This window comes from Somniosus microcephalus, chromosome 4, assembly GCF_052327205.1.
Source record: "Somniosus microcephalus isolate GS21.2 chromosome 4, FLI_Smic_1.0, whole genome shotgun sequence".
Lineage (NCBI taxonomy): Eukaryota > Metazoa > Chordata > Chondrichthyes > Squaliformes > Somniosidae > Somniosus > Somniosus microcephalus.
The window spans coordinates 196,197,398-196,218,485 of NC_140990.1; the positions used below are offsets into that span (position 1 = coordinate 196,197,398).

Sequence of the window (21,088 nt, forward strand, 5' to 3'; positions counted from 1 at the left end):
ACACCACTGTATACCTCCCTCCAGTCTGAAAAACAGCCATTCACCACAATTCTCTGTTTTCTATCCCTTAGCCAATTATGTATCCATGCTGCTACTGCCCCTTTTATCCCATGGGCCTCAATTTTGCTGAAGCAGTAGAAAAAGGAATGTCATCCGAACTTGTTCAGCATTCATCCGCTTATATCGCCAACAATAATTGCTAGATTTTGGTGTCGTAAAAATCAAAAAGTAGAATAAAAGGATAGATTTTCTGAGTTCTCGTCTGCAATTTTCTGATCCACACTCACAGCAAACCAGGCATTTCACCATGGGCAAGGACTCGTAAAATCATCCCTTAACAGCTTTAAATCCATGGTGTAAATGCTCAATCAGCAGTAAGATTCTCAGAATTGTCACTTATGAATTGCCTGCTCAGCGTTGCTTATGAAGCTATCTTAAATCACTGCTGCCCATTTCCTATCCTCCCTTTTTCTAGTAACTGTGATTTCATTCTATGAAAACAACAGTAACCTTTAATGATTATCTTCTGACACACATAGCAGTGCTTTCTGACACATACAGAGGCAAGGAAGATTGGAATTTAGATGGAGTGAACAACTTTATTATCAGGATTTGACCAAGGTATCTGAAACTGTCAGAACTCTGTTTACGGTGGTTATAGGTTATAGTGTCTGAATGCACAAATTCTCTGCTCTATAAGATAGAGGGGCCAATAATGCAGTCCCCCCCGAGGCCCAGATTGAGCACCAATTGTGGGGCAAAATTAGCTAATTTCAGTGTTTTCCTGGTACTCCAGCACATAGCGCATGATTCACGTGGGTAGGAGGTGGTGTGGGAGTTTCAGGCGCCAGCAGCCAGAGGCTTTTTTTTGGCACAGGCAGTGGTTGCATGAAGTTTTCAGTCTATCAAGGCTGAAGTGCAGAAGTGAGGGGCGGGGAGAGGGGGCAGTCTAGGAGCCTCTAGGAAAACGCAAGTCCACCCAGGCAAAAGAAAATTATATTATTCTTGACTGACCCTCTGCTTCACTCCTGTTGGCACTCAGCAACTGAAGGGCTACTCAGGTGCTCCAGTTGCATTATGGATAGCCCCATGAAGTTAAACCTATTTTACAGCACTAATGAGCTTGTACACTGAACAGGCACATCGGGCTGCACCAAAGAATTGGTTTTCACACAATGCTGTAGCTGAGTTTGCATTAGGATAAGGAAAGCTGATTACACTATAATATAACAATTGAGCACTCATGGTCCCCTATTGCAGCACAGAAACTGCCATTCATGGTTAACTCTGTCAGGGAGTCTAATGCAGGTTCAAGTTTGAAACAGACTTTAAAGAATTGAAAAGCCAGTGCTATTAAAAACAAACTTGTGTCATATATAGCGTCTTATCCTGTCTCTCAGGAACATCTCAAAAATCCTTACATACAGTGAATTGTGACTGTTGTTATGGAGCAGATGGAATCTCCGCCGAGGCACTGAAGCATGGCGGAGAAGCACTACTGCCGCAAATTCATGAACTTATTTCTCTTATCTGGAAGGAGGAGAGCATGCCAGGGGATCTCAGAGATGCCGTAATTGTGACCATCTTCAAGAAAGGTGACAAGTCCGATTGCGGTAATTACAGAGACGTTTCCCTGCTGTCTGTCACAGGGAAAGTTGTCGCAAGAATCCTCCTCAATCACCTTCTCCCAGTGGCCGAAGAGCTCCTCCCTGAGTCGCAATGCAGAATCCGCCCACTAAGGGCCACAATGGACATGATCTTCACCGCACGTCAGTTACAAGAGAAATGCAGGGAACAGCACCAACCGCTGTACATGGCTGTCTTTGATCTCACACAGGCCTTCGACACTGTCAACCGTGAGGGATTATGGAGTGTCCTCCTCGAATTCGGCTGCCCTCAAAAGTTTGTCATCATCCTCCGCCTGCTTCACGACGACATGCAAGCCGTGATCCTGATCAACGGTTCCACCACAGACCCAATTCACGTACGAACCGGGGCCAAGCAAGGCTGTGTCATCGCACCAACGCTCTTCTCGATCTTCCTTGCTGCAATGCTCCATCTCACCCTCAGTAAGCTCCCCACTGGAGTGGAGCTAATTTACAGAACAAACGGGAAACTTCAACCTCCGTCGCCTCCAGTCCAGATCCAAGGTCGTCCCATCCTCTGTCGTCGAATTACAGTTTGCAGACGACGCTTAGTTCTGCACTCACTCGGAGGTCGAACTCCAAACCATCGTCAACACCTTCACCGAAGCGTACGAGAGCATGGGTCTTACACTAAACATCCGTAAGACAAAGGTCCTCTACCAACCTGCCCCCGCCACACAGTACTGCCCCCCGATTATCAAAATCCACGACAAGGCCTTGGACAACGTGGACCACTTTCCATACCTCGGGAGCCTACTGTCAACAAGGGCAGACGTTGATGACGATGTCCAACACCACCTTCAGTGTGCCAGTGCAGCCTTCGGTCGCCTGAGGAAGAGTGTTTGAAGACCAGGACCTCAAACCCGGAACTAAGCTCATGGTCTTCAGAGCAGCAGTGATACCCGCCCTGCTGTATGTCTCAGAGACATGGACCATATACAGCAGGTACCTCAAAGCACTGGAGAGGTACCACCAACGCTGCCTCCGCAAGATCCTGCAAATCCATTGGCAGGATAGGCGCACCAACGTTGGTGTTCTCGCTCAGGCCAACATCCCCAGCATCGAAGCTTTGACCACGTTCGATCAGCTCCGATGGAGGGGTCACATTGTCCGCATGCCCGATACGAGACTCCCAAAACAAGCACTCTACTCGGAGCTCCGGCACAGCAAGAGAGCCCCAGGTGGGCAGAGGAAACGCTTCAAGGACACCCTCAAAGCCTCCCTGAAAAAGTGTAACATCCCCACCGACACCTGTGAATCCCTGGCCCAAGACCGCACAAAGTGGAGGAGAAGCATCCAGGAAGGCACCGAACACCTCGAGCCTCTTCGCCGGGAGCAAGCGGAAGCCAAGCGCAGGCAGCGCAAGGAGCGCACGTCAACCCAAGCACCCCACCCACCCGCCCCTTCAACCACCGTCTGTCCCACCTGTGACAGAGAATGTAGGTCCCGCATTTGGACTGATCAGTCACCTGCGAACTCATTTTTAATGTGGAAGCAAGTCATCCTCAGTTCCGAGGGACTGCCTAAGAAGAAGAAGACGTATGTAAGCAAAAGAGAGAGCCATTTTACACCCAACAACATTCCACAAACCGCAATGAAACAACTGACCAGTTTTTAGTGGTGTTGGTTGAGGGAGGAATGTTAGCCAGGACACCAGAAGAACTCCCTGTTCTTCCAGAAATAGTATCACGGGATCTTTTACATCTACTTGAACAACCAGACAGCTGTGGTTTAACATCACATCCGTAGGTTGTCGCCTCCAACAATGCAACACTCGCTTAACACTAAACTTGAGTGTTAGCCTAGATGAAATGCTCAATTCTAGAACAGTGCTTGGGTGAATACTGTAGCCAAGTAGTTATAGTACTGGTCTAGCAACCCAGACATTGGGAGTTCAAATCTCAGCTTGTGAGTTGTGAATTCAATAAATCTGGTAGCGTAAGACAACATGAGTAAGAAATCCACTGGATTGTTGTAAAAACCCAACTGGTTCATTAATGTCCTATTGGAAAGGTAGCCTGCCGCCTCTAGCCAATCTGGCCTACATGAGACTCCAGTCCCACATTATGTAGTTGACTCAATGCCCTCAGAACAACCAGGGATGGACAATAAAATTCTGCTTTTATGGTGTCGTCCACATCTCAAGAATAAATAAACACTCCTATTCCTTGGTCCACAAGGAAACTTGAAAATTTTAAATGAGCTTCCCAGGTTTACTTGAGGGCAGCACCAGGTGCCAACCTCGCGACGCAAAGTAAAAATAGCATTGGGGTCTGATTGGTGACTTTCGAATCTTAAATGGGGCCCTCACTTGCCTGGGACAAGGGCCCCACCCACTGCTCAAATGCACCTGTTAAAATACATGGGTCGTGGGCAGAGCGTGGATCTGGTGAGTGCCACGCTACCAATATTTTAATCCCCGTACACCCTATTCTTGTTGGGCACGGGTATAAAATTGGGGCTTCTGTGTTTCACAAACAGTTGTCCCTGAGCTGGCCACCAGCCAGCAATGAGTAGCCCTGTTAATCTGTGTTCCTTTCACTTTCAGCTGTGGCCATATTTACCACTCTCAGTGTCTGCAAAGTAAAGACTGTGGGGTTCAAACCGAAGGACAGACAAGATGGACCTGCTACAAGTGCAACTCTAGTAATAAAGGGGGAAGACACAGAGATTTGGGATCAGAAGTCAACAAGGGCAAAAGCACCTCTCTGGCACAGGTAAGGTGCTATAGAGCAAGCCATGTTCCTTAGATACTAACCCCGCCAGAAACCATGCCCCATATGATGTACTGTTGCTTACATCACCAGTGAATGGAATCTGTTTTTTGCCAGCATTTTACTCTTTCCTTTATCATTACCAGAGCCATGCCATGCAGAGTCTTTACTGAAGATGCATTTTATTTATTTGCAGTGTTGTTACTTCAGTAAAGTAAGAATGGTAGGGATCTGGAATTCTCGTGCTATGTCCGCTTGAACCTATGAATAAGGCTTCCTAATACTAGTCTTCATGTTCTGAATAATTAATTGATATTTTTATATATATATCGTGCTAAATAGGATAGATTCAGAACAGATCTAGCAGCTGAAAACTGGCCATCAGCAGCAGCAGCAGAATTGTATTCCACCACAATCTGTAACCTCATGGCCCGGCATATCCCTCACTCTACCATTACCATCAAGCCAGGGGACCAACCCTGGTTCAATAAGGAGTGAAGAGCAGCATGTCGGAAGCAGCACCAGGCGTACCTAAAAATGAGGTGCCAACCTGGGGAAGCTGTAACACAGGACTACATGCATGCTAAAAAGCGGAAGCAGCATGCTATAGGCAGGGCTAAGCAATCCCACAATCAACGGATCGGATCAAAGCTTTGCAGTCCTGCCACATCCAGGCGTGAATGGTGGTGGACCATTAAACAACTAACGGGAGGAGGAGGCTCCGTCAATATCCCCACCCTCAATGATGGTGGAACCCAGCATGTGAGTGCAAAAGAGAAAGCTAAAGCATTTGCAACCATCTTCGGCCAGAAGTGCCGAGTGGATGTTCCATATCGGCCTCCTCCTGAGGTCTCCACCATCACAGAAGCCAGTCTTCAGCCAATTCGATTCACTCCACCTGATATCAAGAAACAGCTGAGTGCACTGGATGCAGCAAAGGCTATTGTGCTGAAGACTTGTGCTCCAGAACTAGCCGCGCCTCTAGCCAAGCTGTTCCAGTAGAGCTACAACACTGGCATCCATCTGACAATGTGGAAAATTGCCACGGTATGTCCTGTCCACAAAAAGCAGGACAAATCCAATCTGGCCAATTACTGCCCCATCAGTCTACTCTCAATCATCAGCAGAGTGATGGAAGGTGTCATTGACAGTGCTATCAAGCGGCACTTACTCACCAATAACCTGCTCCCTGATGCCCAGTTTGGGTTCCACCAAGACCACTCGGCTCCCGACCTCATTACAGCCTTGGTCCAAACATGGACAAAGGAGCTGAATTTCAGAGGTCAGGTGAGAGTGGCTGCCCTTAACATCAAGGCAGCATTTGACCGAGTGTGGCATCAAGGAGCCCTAGTAAAACTGAAGTAAATGGGAATCGGGGGGGGTGCAGGGGGGGACTCTCTACTGGTTGGAGTCATACCTAGCACAAAGGAAGATGGTTGTGGTGGTTGAAGGTCAATCATCACAGCCCCAGGACATCGCTGCAGGAGTTCCTCAGGGCAGTGTCCTAGGCCCAACCATCTTCAGTTGCTTCATCAATGACCTTCCTTCCAACATAAGGTCAGAATTGGGGATGTTCGCTGATGACTGCACAGTGTTCAGTGCCATTCACAACTCTTCAGATAATGAAGCAGTCCATGCCCGCATGCAACAAGACCTTGGCGACATTCAGGCTTGGGCTGATAAGTGGCAGGTAACATTCACGCCACAAAAGTGCCAGGCAATGACTATCTCCAACAATTGAGAGTCTAACCACCGCTCCATGACATTCAACAACATTACCATCGCCAAATTCCCCACCATCAACATCCTGGGGGTCACCATTGACCAGAAACTTAACTGGACCAGCCACATAAATATTGTGGCAATGAGAGCAAGTCAGAGGTTGGGTATTCTGCGGCGAGTGTCTCACCACCTGACTCCCCAAAGCCTTTCCACCATCTACAAGGCACAAGTAAGGAGTATGAAGGAATACTCTCCACTTGCCTGGATGAGTGCAGCTCCAACAGCACTCAAGAAGCTCGACACCATCCAGGACAAAGCAGTCCGCTTGATTGGCACCCCATCCACCTCCTTAAACATTCACTCCCTCCACCACTGGCGTACCATGGCTGCAGTGTGTACCATCTACAAGTTGCACTGCAGCAACTCGCCAAGGTTGCTTTGGCAGCACCTCCCAAACTCGCGACCTCTTCCACCTAGAAGGACAAGGGCAGCAGGCGCATGGGAACACCACCACCTCCAAGTTCCCCTCCAAGTCACACACCATTCTGACTTAGAAGTATATCGGCGATCCTTCACCGTCATTGGGTCAAAACCCTGGAACTGCCTACCTAACAGCACTGTGGGAGTACCTTCACCACACGGACTGCAACGTTTCAAGAAGGTGGCTCAACACCACCTTCTCAAGGGCAATTAGGGATGGGCAATAAATTCTGGCTTTGCCAGCGACGCCCACATCCCATATACAAATTTTAAAAATATCTCTCGCACACATACATTTTCTAAAATAATTGAATTGTGAGAAGTGCCAAGGAGTATAATGATAGATCTTATTGTCAAACTAGGGCTGTGTTGGAGAAAGCAGTTGAGTTATTTAACCTAGAATCAGGTTCTGGCCATTCACTGGTTGGGGATGTAAGTTGAGCTGAATGAAGAGAGTCGCACAAGTATCATATCCGACAACATGAAACATATTGGCTTCAGTGCAATTATTCCCATAGACCAAGTGACAACACTTGGTTGGCAATTAGATGACAAACACACAATGATATACTTCAGATACCTTCATGAATGAATGAACAATCAATTAAATAAAAGCTTTTAGGAGACTGGCTGGCATAGTTGGTTACTACACCACCTTTGCTTCCTTAATTTGAGTCCAGACAAATTAAGTCAGATTTCCTGTGCTTTTTCAGTTGTTGCAGTGCTGTGTGAGATCATTTTAAGCAGTCAGAATCCACTATCTAGGTGTAAAGGCACCGCACAAAACTGCGCATTATTATAATCAGCATTAAAACAGCAAACTTACTCAGGGATATTAAGGATGATTAGTTGGAAAATAGGCATATCATACTTGTGGTATTCTTGGGAAGTTAGAGTTGAGGTGCTTTTTTGGGAAACAGTATTCTGCATCCACGCAAAGTTAAAGCTGACCTGGAAGTGCTTGATGCTGATACTAAATGCCAAAAGTGGAAATGTGTTCCATTTCCAACATCATTCCTTGTCTTAGCAATCGCAGAATGTAATCAGGTTGTTTCCCACAGAGACAGGGAAAAGCTGGAATACAAGTCTCTTGCACACTTGCAAGCAGCCAGTTCAAACATGCTAGAGGCAGAGATCTGTAAGGTCATCTACCTCTGTCTCTCAAATTGGAAATGTGCATTTGTGCAGGGTTAGATGGAAGTGTTATGACTGTAAAGAGAGACAAAAAACATGTCAAAATTGAAAGTCGAGTTCTTTCTTTCTGTGCTGAACTTCATTACTGCAAGAGTTCCTTTGCCTTAACTCCAGTTCTTCCCTGCATGTTCAGGGATAGGCAGACATCCTGAGCCTAGAGTTTGAGCTTCTAGTTGACCAGTGATTTTGGCTCTCTTCGGAAAGTGAATTTTGTAATATAGACAAAAACTGCAGTCCTGCGTCTATGCCAAGAATGAGTTCAACACGCAGTCGAACACTTGAAGATTTATTAAAGGTGAAATGAACCAACATATTCACAGCCAACATCGAGATTACATGAGATGCGGTCGTGGAAGAACACGTTACAGCTAGTTGAGCTTAACCTTCCAGATGTCTCCTTTCATCCCCCCCGCCTCACATTACATCGCCTCCTCCATCACCTTCACTCTTGGTTTTACATTAGGTATTACTGTATTAGCTTAACATACCAAAGACTCTCAGCACAATGTCAGGACATAACATAAACTACCTTATCTATTTACTTGTGCAGAAAAGAATAAACATATAGATGTAACTGTGAGAAGATTAGAACTAGCCAAGGCTATTTTCTATGGCCACAGTTAGAACTGAACAGATTGTTGGCATTCTACAGATATTGCCTGTCAGCTACGTTCAGGCTTATAAATTTTAAAATTTTAACTACAGAACTAAAAATGAAAGCAATATGTGATTATTTTACATAAAATTGACTTTTTAACTATTTCTCAATCTTAATCTCTAACAGCTCCACTCTTTTGAAACTCAGTTCAGATTTCATCTCTCTTGCACTAAGCAGCTAAGATATAACATACTGCTGCATGAGCCTTCACTTTGAGCTGGAAGAGGTGAAATGTCATAGTGCTTTGGATTTGGCTGCTTTATGTACGTCAGAAAATATAAGACTATATCATAACACAATGTCACATAAATTTAGAGAGATGGGAACAGAGTATACTATCTCAGAAGCTTCTAAGTGCAGAACATGAAATAGTCTTCCATCATCTAAATTCAGTACAACTGAATTTTGTTTTAACTGTGGTTTGTGCAAGATTATCATAGGCTAGTTGTGTGATATGGCTACACCTTTTGAAAATAATTAATTTGCCTAATGCATCGAGGCTCCTTTCTTATAGCAACACTTTGCTCTTAGATACAGCCTTACAAAGGGACAGATTTCATAAGGCCACACTTTGCCTTGAAGCGCATGTTAGTCAGAAAGAACATATTTTCCAGGTGAATGACTGATGAGAATACTTGCAGTGAAACTCCAGAACCTGAAACAGCGACAAAGCTCAGTCACCTTGCCATGTCCTATCATCTGTGCTGGCAGTCCACGCAAAACAAATTTGTGTTTTTTCTCCATGTTAGGTGCCCAGAGCAGCTGCTGTCCCTGTTACTGAGAAGCAAATCGGAGGTTTTCTTGTCTGTGTTATTTAGCAGCTCAGCTTTAATACAACTGAATCTAAATTGGCTGTGATCAAGAGAAAAGCAAATCATTGTTTATCAGGTTATTGACCCGGATTTTTTTAAATTCCTTTACGGGATGTGGGTGTCGCAGGCAAGGCCAGCATTTATTGCCCATCCCTAATTGCCCTCAAGAAGGTGGTGGTGAGCCACCTTCTTGAAATGCTGCAGTCCATGTGGTGAAGGTACTCCCACAGTGCTGTTAGGTAGGGAGTTCCAGGATTTTGACCCAGCGACAATGAAGAATCGGCAATATACTTCTAAGTCAGGATGGTGTGTGACTTGGAGGGGAACTTAGAAGTGGTGGTGTTCCTATGCACCTGCTGCCCTTGTCCTTCCAGGTGGAAGAGGTCGCAGGTTTGGGAGGTGCTGCCAAAGAAGCCTTGGCGAGTTACTGCAGTGCATCTTGTAGATGGTACACACTGCAGCCATGGTACGCCAGTGGTGGAGGGAGTGAATGTTTAAGGTGGTGAATGGGGTGCCAATCAAGCAGGCTGTTTTGTCCCATATGGTTTTAAGCTTCTTGAGTGTTGTTGGAGCTGCACTCATCCAGGCAAGTGGAGAGTATTCAATCACACTCTGTACTTGTGCCTTGTAGATGGTGGCAAGGCTTTGGGGAGTCGGGAGGTGAGACACTCGCCACAGAATACCTAGCCTCTGACCTGCTCTTGTTGCGGTAAGAATAGCGGTAAGGCTATCCGCACTCACCGTTATAAAGGAGTAAATAGGACAGCAACTTCAGGTGTCCGCACATGCGCAGTTAAACGTGGAAATCAGGAAGTTGCTGTCCAATTTGCCCTGCTCCTCTACAAGCTTCGATATAACAGTACCTCATTGAGAGACTCGGCGTTGAAACACATGAATGGTGTGAAGTTGTGGTACCTACCCATTAGAGACCCACTAAACACCCCCTCCATATTTTATGGTATGTATCTGTCTCTATGTCAGTCCCTGTATATCTACAATGCATATTACATAAAAGCTTGCAACCACTTTCATCTGGTACCACATAATGTGTGTATGTCACCATTAGTGTACATATACAACCCACGTTACAAAAATCTACACCTGTACCATATGATGCTCAGGCATTGCTATGTAAGCTCTATGTTACCTATGCCGTAAACCGGATATGCAATATTCTTATTATTGTAAGAGGAGTTGAGAGCAGGGCGGTCAGTAATAGGGGACCCGATATAAAAACAGAAAATGCTGTAAACACTCAGCAGGTCAGGCAGCATCCGTGGAGAGAGAAACAGAGTTAACATTTCAGGACGATGACCTTTCGTCAGAACGGGGGACCTGGTGTTCATTTGTGTAAAGAATTAGATAGGTATAGTAGCCATATAAATCCAAAAACAGATTAAAACACAAAGTAGACCAGTGTGATCAAGTGAAGATATAAAGAATAATATTAGAGATAAGCTGAAACTTTCAAAATATGCAAAGAATCTTTCAGGCATATTGAGAATTAAACATTTATTCAAATATTAATTGATGAAACATTTAATGTAAGGTTGCTGAAAACATCACAACTAATAATAAAGTTTGACTTTTTTCAAATGTACATGCAGAAGTCAAAGGGTGAAAGAAAGAATGAGACCACTAAACAATGGTAGTAGGAAGTTAGGATCCAGGGACAAGCAGTTATTAAAGAGTTACTTCTACTCCATCCTCAGTCAAGAAGAGAAAGGGCTAGACCTTTTACAAATAACAATAGATATGTATGGTTATAAAAATGTTGATGCTCCTTAAGTAGACAAAGACCCCAAAATTGCAGGAGTACTGTTCTGCCATTGGAAGTACAGTGAGGAAAGCTCCCGCCCACCCCAGGAGAGCAATACAGACTCTGTCTTCAACTGCAGGGACAGAGTAATTTGAATATTCAGGCTGGGCACCCAGTACCTGTAAGGGTGCATCAGAGACGCCTGCCCTGACAACAGACCATACCACTCCAGTTTTGGAATGGAAGCTTGTGAAAAGCCAAAGAGGTGAGGCTGAGAATCTTTAAACTGCTTTCAGAATTCTGGAGACTTTACTAAGCCAAAAATAGAACCTACACTTGCTCTCAGCAGGTTCTGTGGGCTTATCAGAAGGGGTAGTGGCCAAAATGTCACAGCTGTATGATAACTGTAGAATAATACATTGTGTGTTACATGGTATAATGTTTTCTGTTGGAAAACTGTGCATGATCCGACGTAGCATGAGCAATGCCACGGAAGATCTGCTGGTTCTTATAAATACCATGCACTTCCTATATCAACGGTGTATCTCTTAATGGTGTGAATGTCATATGCTAATCCATTATACTTGTCAGAGAGATTAAAAGTATATGGTGAGCATCCTATTTATGACCACTTTTTTTGGCCGCATGTAGACCGTGTTTTACCTGAACGCTGCCAGTTCATTCACAGCAGCCCAATTTTACAAAAGGGGCTTCAAACAGGCGATAGGCTCCCTATTTGCATATGCAAAGGGTCTCGCACCTGTTTCAGGCAGGGGCTCTGGAGGCCTCATTTTCTGTCTTAACCAATATGGCAGACATGCACATCTGGCGCGTCATGAGTGCTCACGGCCCGCTCACCATATTGGATGCTTAGGTGAGAGTTTTACGTCTGAAAACGGGTTCAGCGTCATCAGATTTCTAGGCCATAATCTCTGGGTTGCTAGTCCAATAGCATAACCACTGCAACAATACATCATTAGTTAGAACCGAATCTAAAGATTCAAACATCATTTTAAACTGAGATTGGTTTTATAAATATCATCCCAAAACATTTATCAGTTATTTACACGATTAGAAAATATATTTTCCTCCTTTTTCACAGTAAATTTGTCATTCTTCCTGTAACTCTCTTTGGGAGGTGATGTAAGAAAACTACTAGGCACTTGGTCTGAGTATTAAACAAGGCTTTAATCAACTGTTTTTCAACATGGAGATCTAGTTGTGTCCTTCACTAGTTCCTGTTAAAGAATGTCCTGAGCAAGCTGGGCCCATGCCAGAGTATTTATACTCTCCCTGGACAGCGCCACCAGCAGGCCGCCCAGTGTTACTTCATAAGTAATTTCCACATGAATGACAAGATTCATGTCAGGAGGCTTTTCCAACTGTAAGTTTCTAATGAACAGGACCTTGAACAGATGGTGCTTCCCTGTAGTCTTTTACCTTGTAGGCTAGCTGGCTGACTACGGGTGCAACATACAATTTCAGTGCTAAAGTGCCATATAAACATCCCCTTCTAGCCCTGGCACATAAAAAAAAACATACATCCCAAACAATGGGGTAGAAATTGAACCTTATTGCACCCATTTTAAGGGCATAAAACGAGTGCACTAGGGCCAATTTCAGGGACCATCAACTTGCGCCCCGAGGAAGCCATTTTTCAGGCATCCATGGTGGACCCCTAAAACAAGTATTAGGCCCCTTATGGGGCCCCCCACCTGTTTTAGGTCCATTGCAGAACTTGGAATGAAGCCTGCACTGGGCCAGCTCTGCTCAGGTTTCTTCAGTGACCACCAACAAAATGCTTTTTTTTTTAATAAAAAGCTTCAAAACTTTTTCTTTGGAGCCAAAAAGAGCAGGACTGCTCCCCCCAACTCCACAGTACACCCGATCGGCCCCTCCCCTGTTACTACTCCCGGAAGCAGCATGCTACAGGCAGAGCTAAGCAATCCCACAATCAATGGATCAGATCAAAGCTCTGCAGTCCTGCCACATCTTGTCGTAAATGCTGGTGGACAGTTAAACAACTAACGGAAGGAGGAGGCTCCATGAATATCCCTATCCTCAATGATGACGGAGCCCAACACGCGAGTGCAAAAGACAAGGCTTAAGCGTTTGCAACCATCTTCAGCCAGAAGTGCCGAGTGGATGATTCATCTCGGCCTCCCTTTGAGGTCCCCACCATTACAGAAGTCAGTCTTCAGCCAATTCGATTATCTCCATGTGATATAAAGAAACGGCTGAGCGCACTGGATACAGCAAAGGCTATGGGCCTGGACAACACCCTAGCTGTCATGTTGAAGACCGGTGCTCCAGAACTAACCGTGCCTCTTGCCAAGCTGTTTCAGTACAGCTACAACACTGGCATCTACCCGATAATGTGGAAAACTGCCCAGGTCTATCCTGTCCGCAAAAAGCAGGACAAATCCAATCTGGCCAATTACCAATCATCAGCAGAGTGATAGAAGGTGTCATCAACAGTACCATCAAGCGACACTTACTCACCAATAACCTGCTCACCGTTGCTCAGTTTGGGTTCCGCCAGGACCACTCGGCGCCAAACCTCACGACAGCCTAGGTCCAAATATGGACAAAAGAGCTGAATTCTAGAGGTGAGGTAAGAATGATATCAAGGCAGCATTTGACCGAGTGTGGCATCAAGGAGCCCTAGTAAAATTGAAGTCAATGGGAATCAGGCTGGAATCATACCTAGCACAAAGGAAGATGGTTGTGGTTGTTGGAGGTCAATCATCTCAGTCCCAGGACATCACTGCAGAAGTTCCTCAGGGCAGTGTCTGAGGCACAACCATGTTTAGCTGCTTTATCAATGACCTTCCCTCCATCCTAAGGCCAGAAGTGGGGATGTTCACTGAAGATTGCACAATGTTCTGTTCCATTCGCAACTCCTCAGATAATGAAGCAGTGAATGCCTGTGTGCAGCAAGACCTGGATGACATTCAGGCTTGGGTTGATAAGTGGCAAGTAACATTCATGCCACACAAGTGCCAGGCAGTGACTATCTCCAACAAGCGAGAGTCTAACCATTGCCCTTTGACATTCAATGTCATTACCATCGCTGAATCACCCACCATCAACATACTGGGGGGGTCACCATTGACCAGGAACTTAACTGGACCAGCCACATAAATACTATGGCTACAAGAGCAGGTCAGAAGCTGGTATTCTGTGGCGAGAGTCTCACCTCCTGACACCCCAAAGCCTTTCCACCATCTACAAGGCACAAGTCAGGAGTATGATGGAATACTCTCCACTTCCCTGGATGAGTGCAGCTCCAACAACACTCGAGAAGCTCAACACCATCCAGGACAAAGCAGCCCGCTTGATTGGCACCCCATCCACCCCCTTAAACATTCACTCCCTCCACCACCGTGCTGCATTGTGTACCATCTACAAGATGCACTGCAGCAACTCACCAAGCCTTCTTCAACAGCACCTCCCAAACCCGTGACCTCGACCACCTAGAAGGACAAGGGCAGCAGGCGAAGGGAACACCACCACCTGCAAGTTCCCCTCCAAGTCACACACCATCCTAACTTGGAAATACATCACCGTTCCTTCATCGTCGCTGGGTCAAAATCCTGGAACTCCCTACCTAACAGCACTGTGGGAGTACCTTCACCACACGGACTGCAGTGGTTCAAAAAGGCGGCTCACCATCACCTTCTCAAGGGCAATTAGGGATGGGCAATAAATGTTGACCTTGCCAGCGAAGCCATATCCTAGGAATGAATTAAAAAAAACTCCCCCTGTGTCCCTGACAACTACATGTGCAGGAAGTGCATCCAGCTGCAGCTACTGACAGACCACATTGCGGCACTGGAGCTGCGATTGGATGCATACTGGAGCGTTCGTGATGCTCGGGACGTCGTGAATAGCACGTTTACGGAGTTGGAAACACTGCAGGTAGAGGTTGGACAGGAAGAAAGGGAAAGAGTGACCAACAGGCAGAGTACTAGGCGCAGGCAGGTAGTGCAGGGGTCCCCTGTGGACATCCCCCTCTCAAACAGATACACCACTTTGAGTGCTGTTGGGGGGGGATGGCTTATCAGAGGAAAGCAGCAGCAGCCAACTTCCTGGCACCAGGGGTGGCTCTGCTGCACAGCACAGGAGGAAAAAGAGGGGCAGAGCTATAGTAATAGGGGATTCTATTGTAAGGGGAATAGATAGGTGTTTCTGCGGCCGCAAACGAGATTCCAGGATGGTGTGTTGCCTCCCTGGTGCAAGGGTCAAGGATGTCTCAGAGCGGCTGCAGAACATCTTGGAAGGGGAGGGTGAACAGCCAGTTGTCGTGGTGAATATAGGCACCAACGATATAGGTAAAAAGCGGGATGAGGTCCTAAAAGCGGAATATCGGGAGTTAGGAGGTAAATTTAAAAAATAGGACCTCAAAGGTGGATTGCTACCAGTGCCACGTGCTAGTCAGAGTAGAAACAGAAGGATATTTCAAATGAATACGTGGCTAGAGGAATGGTGCAAGGGGGAGGGATTCAAGTTCCTGGGACATTGGAACCGGTTCTGGGGGAGGTGGGACCAGTTCAAACTGGACGGTTTGCACCTGAGCAGGGCTGGAACCGATGTCCTAGGGGAGTGTTTCCTAGTGCTCTGGGGGAGGGTTTAAACTAAAATGGCAGGGGGTTGGGAACCTGAGCAGGGAGACCGAGGAAAGGGAAACAAGGATAAAAGCAAAAGATAGGAAGGAGAAAAACAAAAATGGCAGTCGGAGAAATCAACGGTTTAAATCAAACGTGGCCACAGTAAATAATAATTCGAATAGGCCTAAGAGCGTTAAAAAAAACAAGCCTGAAGGCTTTGTGTCTTAATGCGAGGAGCATTCGTAATAAGGTGGATGAATTGGCTGCGCAAATAGAGGTAAACAAATATGATTTGGTTGGGATTACGGAAACGTGGCTCAAGGATGGCCAAGGCTGGGAACTCAACATCCAGGGGTATTTGATATTCAGAAAAAATAGGCAAAAAGGAAAGGGAGGTGGGGTAGCATTACTGGTTAAAGAAGGGATTAACACAATTGTAAGGAAGGATATTAGCTCTGATGATGTGGAATCTATATGGGTAGAATTGAGAAATACTAAGGGGCAGAAAACGTTAGTGGGAGTGGTATATAGACCTCCAAACAGTAAGGCGGAGGTTGGGGATGGCATTAAAAGAGAAATTAAAGAAGCGTGCAATAAGGGCACAGCAGTCATCATGGGTGACTTTAATCTACATATAGATTGAGCTAACCAAATTAGTAACAATACTGTGGAGGAGGAATTCCTGGAGTGTTTATGGGATGGTTTCCTGGACCAATATGTCGAGGAACCAACCAGAGATCAGGCCATCTTAGACTTGGTATTATGTAACAAGAAAGGATTAATTAGCAATCTTGTACGAGGCCCCTTGGGTCGGAGCGATCATAATATGGTCGAATTCTTCATTAAGATGGAGAATGAAGTAGTTGACTCAGAGACTAGGGTCCTAAATTTAAATAAAGGAAACTACGATGGTCTGAGGAGCGAGTTGGGTAGGATTGATTGGGGAACATCACTCAAAGGGTTGACGTTGGATAGGCAATGGCAAACATTCAAAGACCGAATGGATGAGCTACAGAAATTGTTCATCCCAGTTTGGCATAAAAATAAAACAAAAAAGGTGACTCAACCATGGCTAACAAGGGAAATTAGGGATAGCATAAGATCCAAGGAGAGGACATACAAATTGGCCAGAAAAAGCAATAACCCTGAGGATTGGGAGCAGTTTAGGATTCAACAAAGGAGGGCAAAGAGATTAATTAAGAAGGGGAATCAGAATCAGGGGAATTTATAATGGGGAACAAAGAAATGGCAGACCAACTAAATACATAATTTGGTTCTGTCTTCACAAAGGAGGACACAAATAACCTCCCAGAGATGCCGGGGAACATAGGGTCTGATGAAAGGGTGGAACTGAAAGAAATCAGTATTTGTAGGGAAATGGTGTTAGGAAAATTGATGGGACTGAGGGCCGCTAAATCCCCAGGGCCTGATAATCTACATCCTAAGGTACTTAGGGAAGTGGACCTAGAAATAGTAGATGCATTGCTGGTCATCTTCCAGAACTCGATAGACTCTGGAACAGTACCCATGGATTGGAGGGTAGCTGATGTTACCCCACTATTCCAAAAAGGTGGTAGAGAGAAAACTGGGAATTACAGACCGGTAAGCCTGAAATCGGTGGTGGGGAAAATGCTAGAGTCCATTATAAAAGATGCAATAGCAGAGCACTTGGAAAACAGTGACAGGATCGGACAAAGTCAACATGGATTTACAAAAGGTAAATCGTGCTTGACTAATCTACTGGAATTTTTTGAGGATGTAACTGGTAAAATAGATAAGGGAGGACCAGTGGATGTGGTGTATTTGGACTTTCAGAAGGCTTTCGATAAGGTCCCGCATAAGAGATTAGCATGCAAAATTAAGGCACATGAGATTGGGGGCAAGGTATTGACTTGGATAGAGAACTGGTTGGCGGATAGAAAGCAGAGAGTTGGAATAAACGGGTCGTTTTCCAAGTGGCAGGCAGTGACTAGTGGGGTACCGCAAGGATCGGTCCTAGGACCCCAGCTGTTCACAATATATATTAATGATCTGGACGAGGGAATTGGATGTAATATCTCCAAATTTGCAGACGACACAAAGCTGGGTGGGAGGGTATGCTGTGAGGAGGATGTTGTGAAACTCCAGTACGATTTGGACAGGTTGGGTGATTGGGCAGAAACATGGCAAATGCACTATAATGTGGATAAATGTGAGGTTATCCACTTTGGTGGCAAAAACAGGAAGGCAGATTATTATTTGAATGGTAATAGATTGGGAGAAGGGGAAGTGCAAAGAGACCTGGGTGCTCTTGTGCTCCAGTCGCTGAAGGTAAGCATGCAGGTGCAGCAGGCGGTTAAGAAGGCAAATGGTATGTTGACCTTTGTAGCAAGAGGGTTCGAGTACAGGAACAAGGATGTCTTGCTGCAGTTGTACAGGGCCTTGGTGAGACCGCACCTTGAGTATTGTGTGCAGTTTTGGTCGCCTTATCTGAGGAAGGACGTTCTTGCCATGGAGGGAGTGCAGCGAGGATTCACCAGGCTGATACCTGGGATGGCAGGAATGACGTATGAGGAGAGATTGTGTCGATTGGGCTTATACTCACTGGTGTTTAGAAGATTGAGAGGGGATCTCATCGAAACCTATAAAATTCTGTCAGGCCTGGACAGACTAGATGCAGGAAGGATGTTTCCGATGGCCGGGGAGTCCAGAACCAGGGGTCATAGTCTAAGGATAAGGGGTAAGCCATTTAGGATAGAACTGAGGAGGAATTCCTTCACCCAGAGAGTGGTGAACCTGTGGAATTCTCTGCCACAGAGGGCGGTGGAGGCCAGTTCATTAAATATATTCAAGAAAGAGTTGGATATATTTCTTAAAGCTAAAGGGATCAAGGGATATGGGGAGAAGGCAGGGACAGGGTACTGAATTTGCATGATCAGCATGATCTCATTGAATGGCGGAGCAGGCGAAGGGTCGAATGGCCTATTCCTGCTTCTATCTTCTATGTTTCTATGTTTACCTTAGGCCTCTGCCGATGAGACATCTTCCACAGGCACCTCGCACAAATAATGTAAATGAGGCTCGAGCCCTGATTCGGGCACTTGCCGACAGCGTGCTGCTGGTCATACCCCCGAAAACGGGCATTAACTAATTATTAGTCCAATATTTTAACTGGATCAAATACTGAGAAAAAGCTATTTTATGTCATGTCATGTTTTGTTAGAAATGGTATTGGTGTGGCAAATTTAATCTAAGTGAGGAAGAAAATGGTGGCCAAAATCAGTTTGAAAAAGCTGTTTAGCAATTTGATTCATCTTGTGGCAGTTTCTGGCTCCTGTTAAGTAATTTTCAAGTTTTATGAATGTGTGCGGGATGTAAGGCTCATAGTTATGTGGATATTATTCACCCTCCAATGGTGCGCGCATGGGACTTCAAGATCAAGTACAGTATTCAGGTCAAGCAGAGTTTGAGGGCAGGGGATGAGGCAAATGGGAGGAGGACATGCTGGGAGGGGAGAGCAAAGGAAAGCTGGTGAGGGAAAGGTGGAGGGAGAGGGGGAGATGAAAAGAATAGGGAAAAGGAAATCGGAAAGGGTCAGGGGTTGAGGGAGTGAGTGTGGCAGAATGGATCCTGAGCTCCCTGAACACATTTAACTAGGAGCTTGTCGTTTGTAAAATTGTATTGTAGCATCTTGCGGGGCTGATGATGGAAAATCTGGAGCAAAAATCCAAACACATTTATCACACAATTGGTGCACTTGGTGCTGTTTCACAAAATTACTCCAGGCTTCCCCGCATTCACTGAAATGTCAAGCTTTTGCAATTTAAAAAAGCTTTGCAACTCATCAGGTGAGCTATAAATGAGGAAGCAAACTGCATTGAGCGGCTGGGAACATGTACTGTCCTCTGGCATCTATACAGCAGGTAAGCGTCTTTGGGCTGTGGCTAAGGATGGCTGTAAAGTAAGCCAGGGATTGGAGAATCATTGCCTATGCAGAGATCCTGATCCCAGCACAACACCTATTAATATTTCGGAGCAGGCCCAAAAATATCCGGGCGTCAGTGCTTCACATTAACCAGCTGTGGCCCTGTGGCAAACTCTGCAAACAAGAAGGGAGGAACAATGGTGCTGCTGCCTTCTGTGCATCAAGCTTGTGTACTGCTAGCCTTAGAGCAGCTGTAGCCAGCTGCTGACATTACCGAAGACTGATTTCCATTCTTGCTATTGATATCCTCAGCAGTATTCATTGATTAACCAGAATTAAAATGGTGGCACAATACCAGGAAAGCATGCATTGGCATCTGGTTCTCGCTATATTTAAATGCCTGTCTGAGAGTACATGAAGAGCCACATGGGGGGATGGTGTCCTTTGTGCATTAGATGTGGAAAAAGCAGAAAGCCTTTCTTCTTAAGCATGTTCATGATTTCCCTACACCTAGTGCTCAGTGGAAATTATTCCCCCATGGTTAGGAAGAATCAGATGCCTGGAAGTGGCTCGACTGCCCAAACAAACATTCTTTGTATAGATGTTGTCTGTGTGAGTGGCTAGCAGTGAGTAATAAAAAAATTTAAATTAAATGAGAGCTTCAAATGACATCATAATCCAAAAGAGTAAAGCTTGAATGGTTTAAGGATACTGTCTGATCTCTCAGATTAATTTGGAACCTTTTACTCTCTCTGCCAACAGTTTTTTAAATAATATTCAATGATCTCTATAAAATTATAGTGTTGCTAATAAAAGTTGTAAGTGATGGTGAAATGACCTTTATTATATTATTATAGATGATTTAAAGAAATGATTCATTTGCAGTTCTTACGCAGCATTGTAATAAAACTGCTCAGACCAAATATATTCCAATACTAGACTCATGTCAGGGCCTGAGTCACCCAGTGGAGTACTTGGAATTAGATATGACTGCCAGTTTATGTTTTCCTTTACACCTTTTGAAATAGTGAAAAATATTTTAAAATCCCAACGGGTCGGCCCCACTTTTTTACTCTCTTGCCCCCGCTCCCCTTCACCACCATGACCGCCACTTTATTGTCCTAGTCTCTCTTCCGTATAATCATTGCTACTCTTCTGTCTCTCACCCTTCCTGATGTTGTATGCAGAATTTGTTTGTGGGCTCCACCTCCTCCCCCCTCCTGTGTATTAATGTAAACTGACTGAGGACAGAAGCCCTTGGGGAAACTATATTTAAGAGATGTGAAAGCATCAAACAAGACAAAGTATGAACTGGAATGTAACTTTACTGATAAAGCAAAGTACTGTACTACACTCAAGGCTTTACGAGTTTTGCAAATACAGCATGTTGTGTGCATGATGAATGAAACTTAGCATTTCGAAGTGTATTCCTAAGTGGTTACATCAGCTATATACCTGTATCTCCAAACTCAAAATAACCAACAAAAAAAGATTAAATATAAATAGTGTAAATTCTGGAAGGAAGGTACCATTATTAAAGTATGGAGGGAGATTCTAAATGAAAGTCCTGAATTTAAACAATTTATTTC

At 45.1% G+C, this 21,088-nt stretch overlaps 1 protein-coding gene across 11 annotated transcripts in view; it reads left to right on the forward strand.

Annotated features, from left to right (window-relative positions):
- vps8 (VPS8 subunit of CORVET complex) overlaps positions 1-21,088 on the forward strand; it is a 957,961-nt gene that overhangs the window by 622,028 nt on the left and 314,845 nt on the right. For 10 of the 11 annotated variants that reach the window (XM_085985662.1, XM_085985663.1, XM_085985667.1 and 7 more), the window contains one exon: positions 4,195-4,363. The exons of the other annotated variant lie outside the window; for it this stretch is intronic. In XM_085985662.1, coding sequence (XP_085841788.1) covers positions 4,195-4,363 — 169 coding nt within the window. The remainder of the gene's footprint in view (positions 1-4,194; positions 4,364-21,088) is intronic. 11 annotated transcript variants of the gene reach the window in all.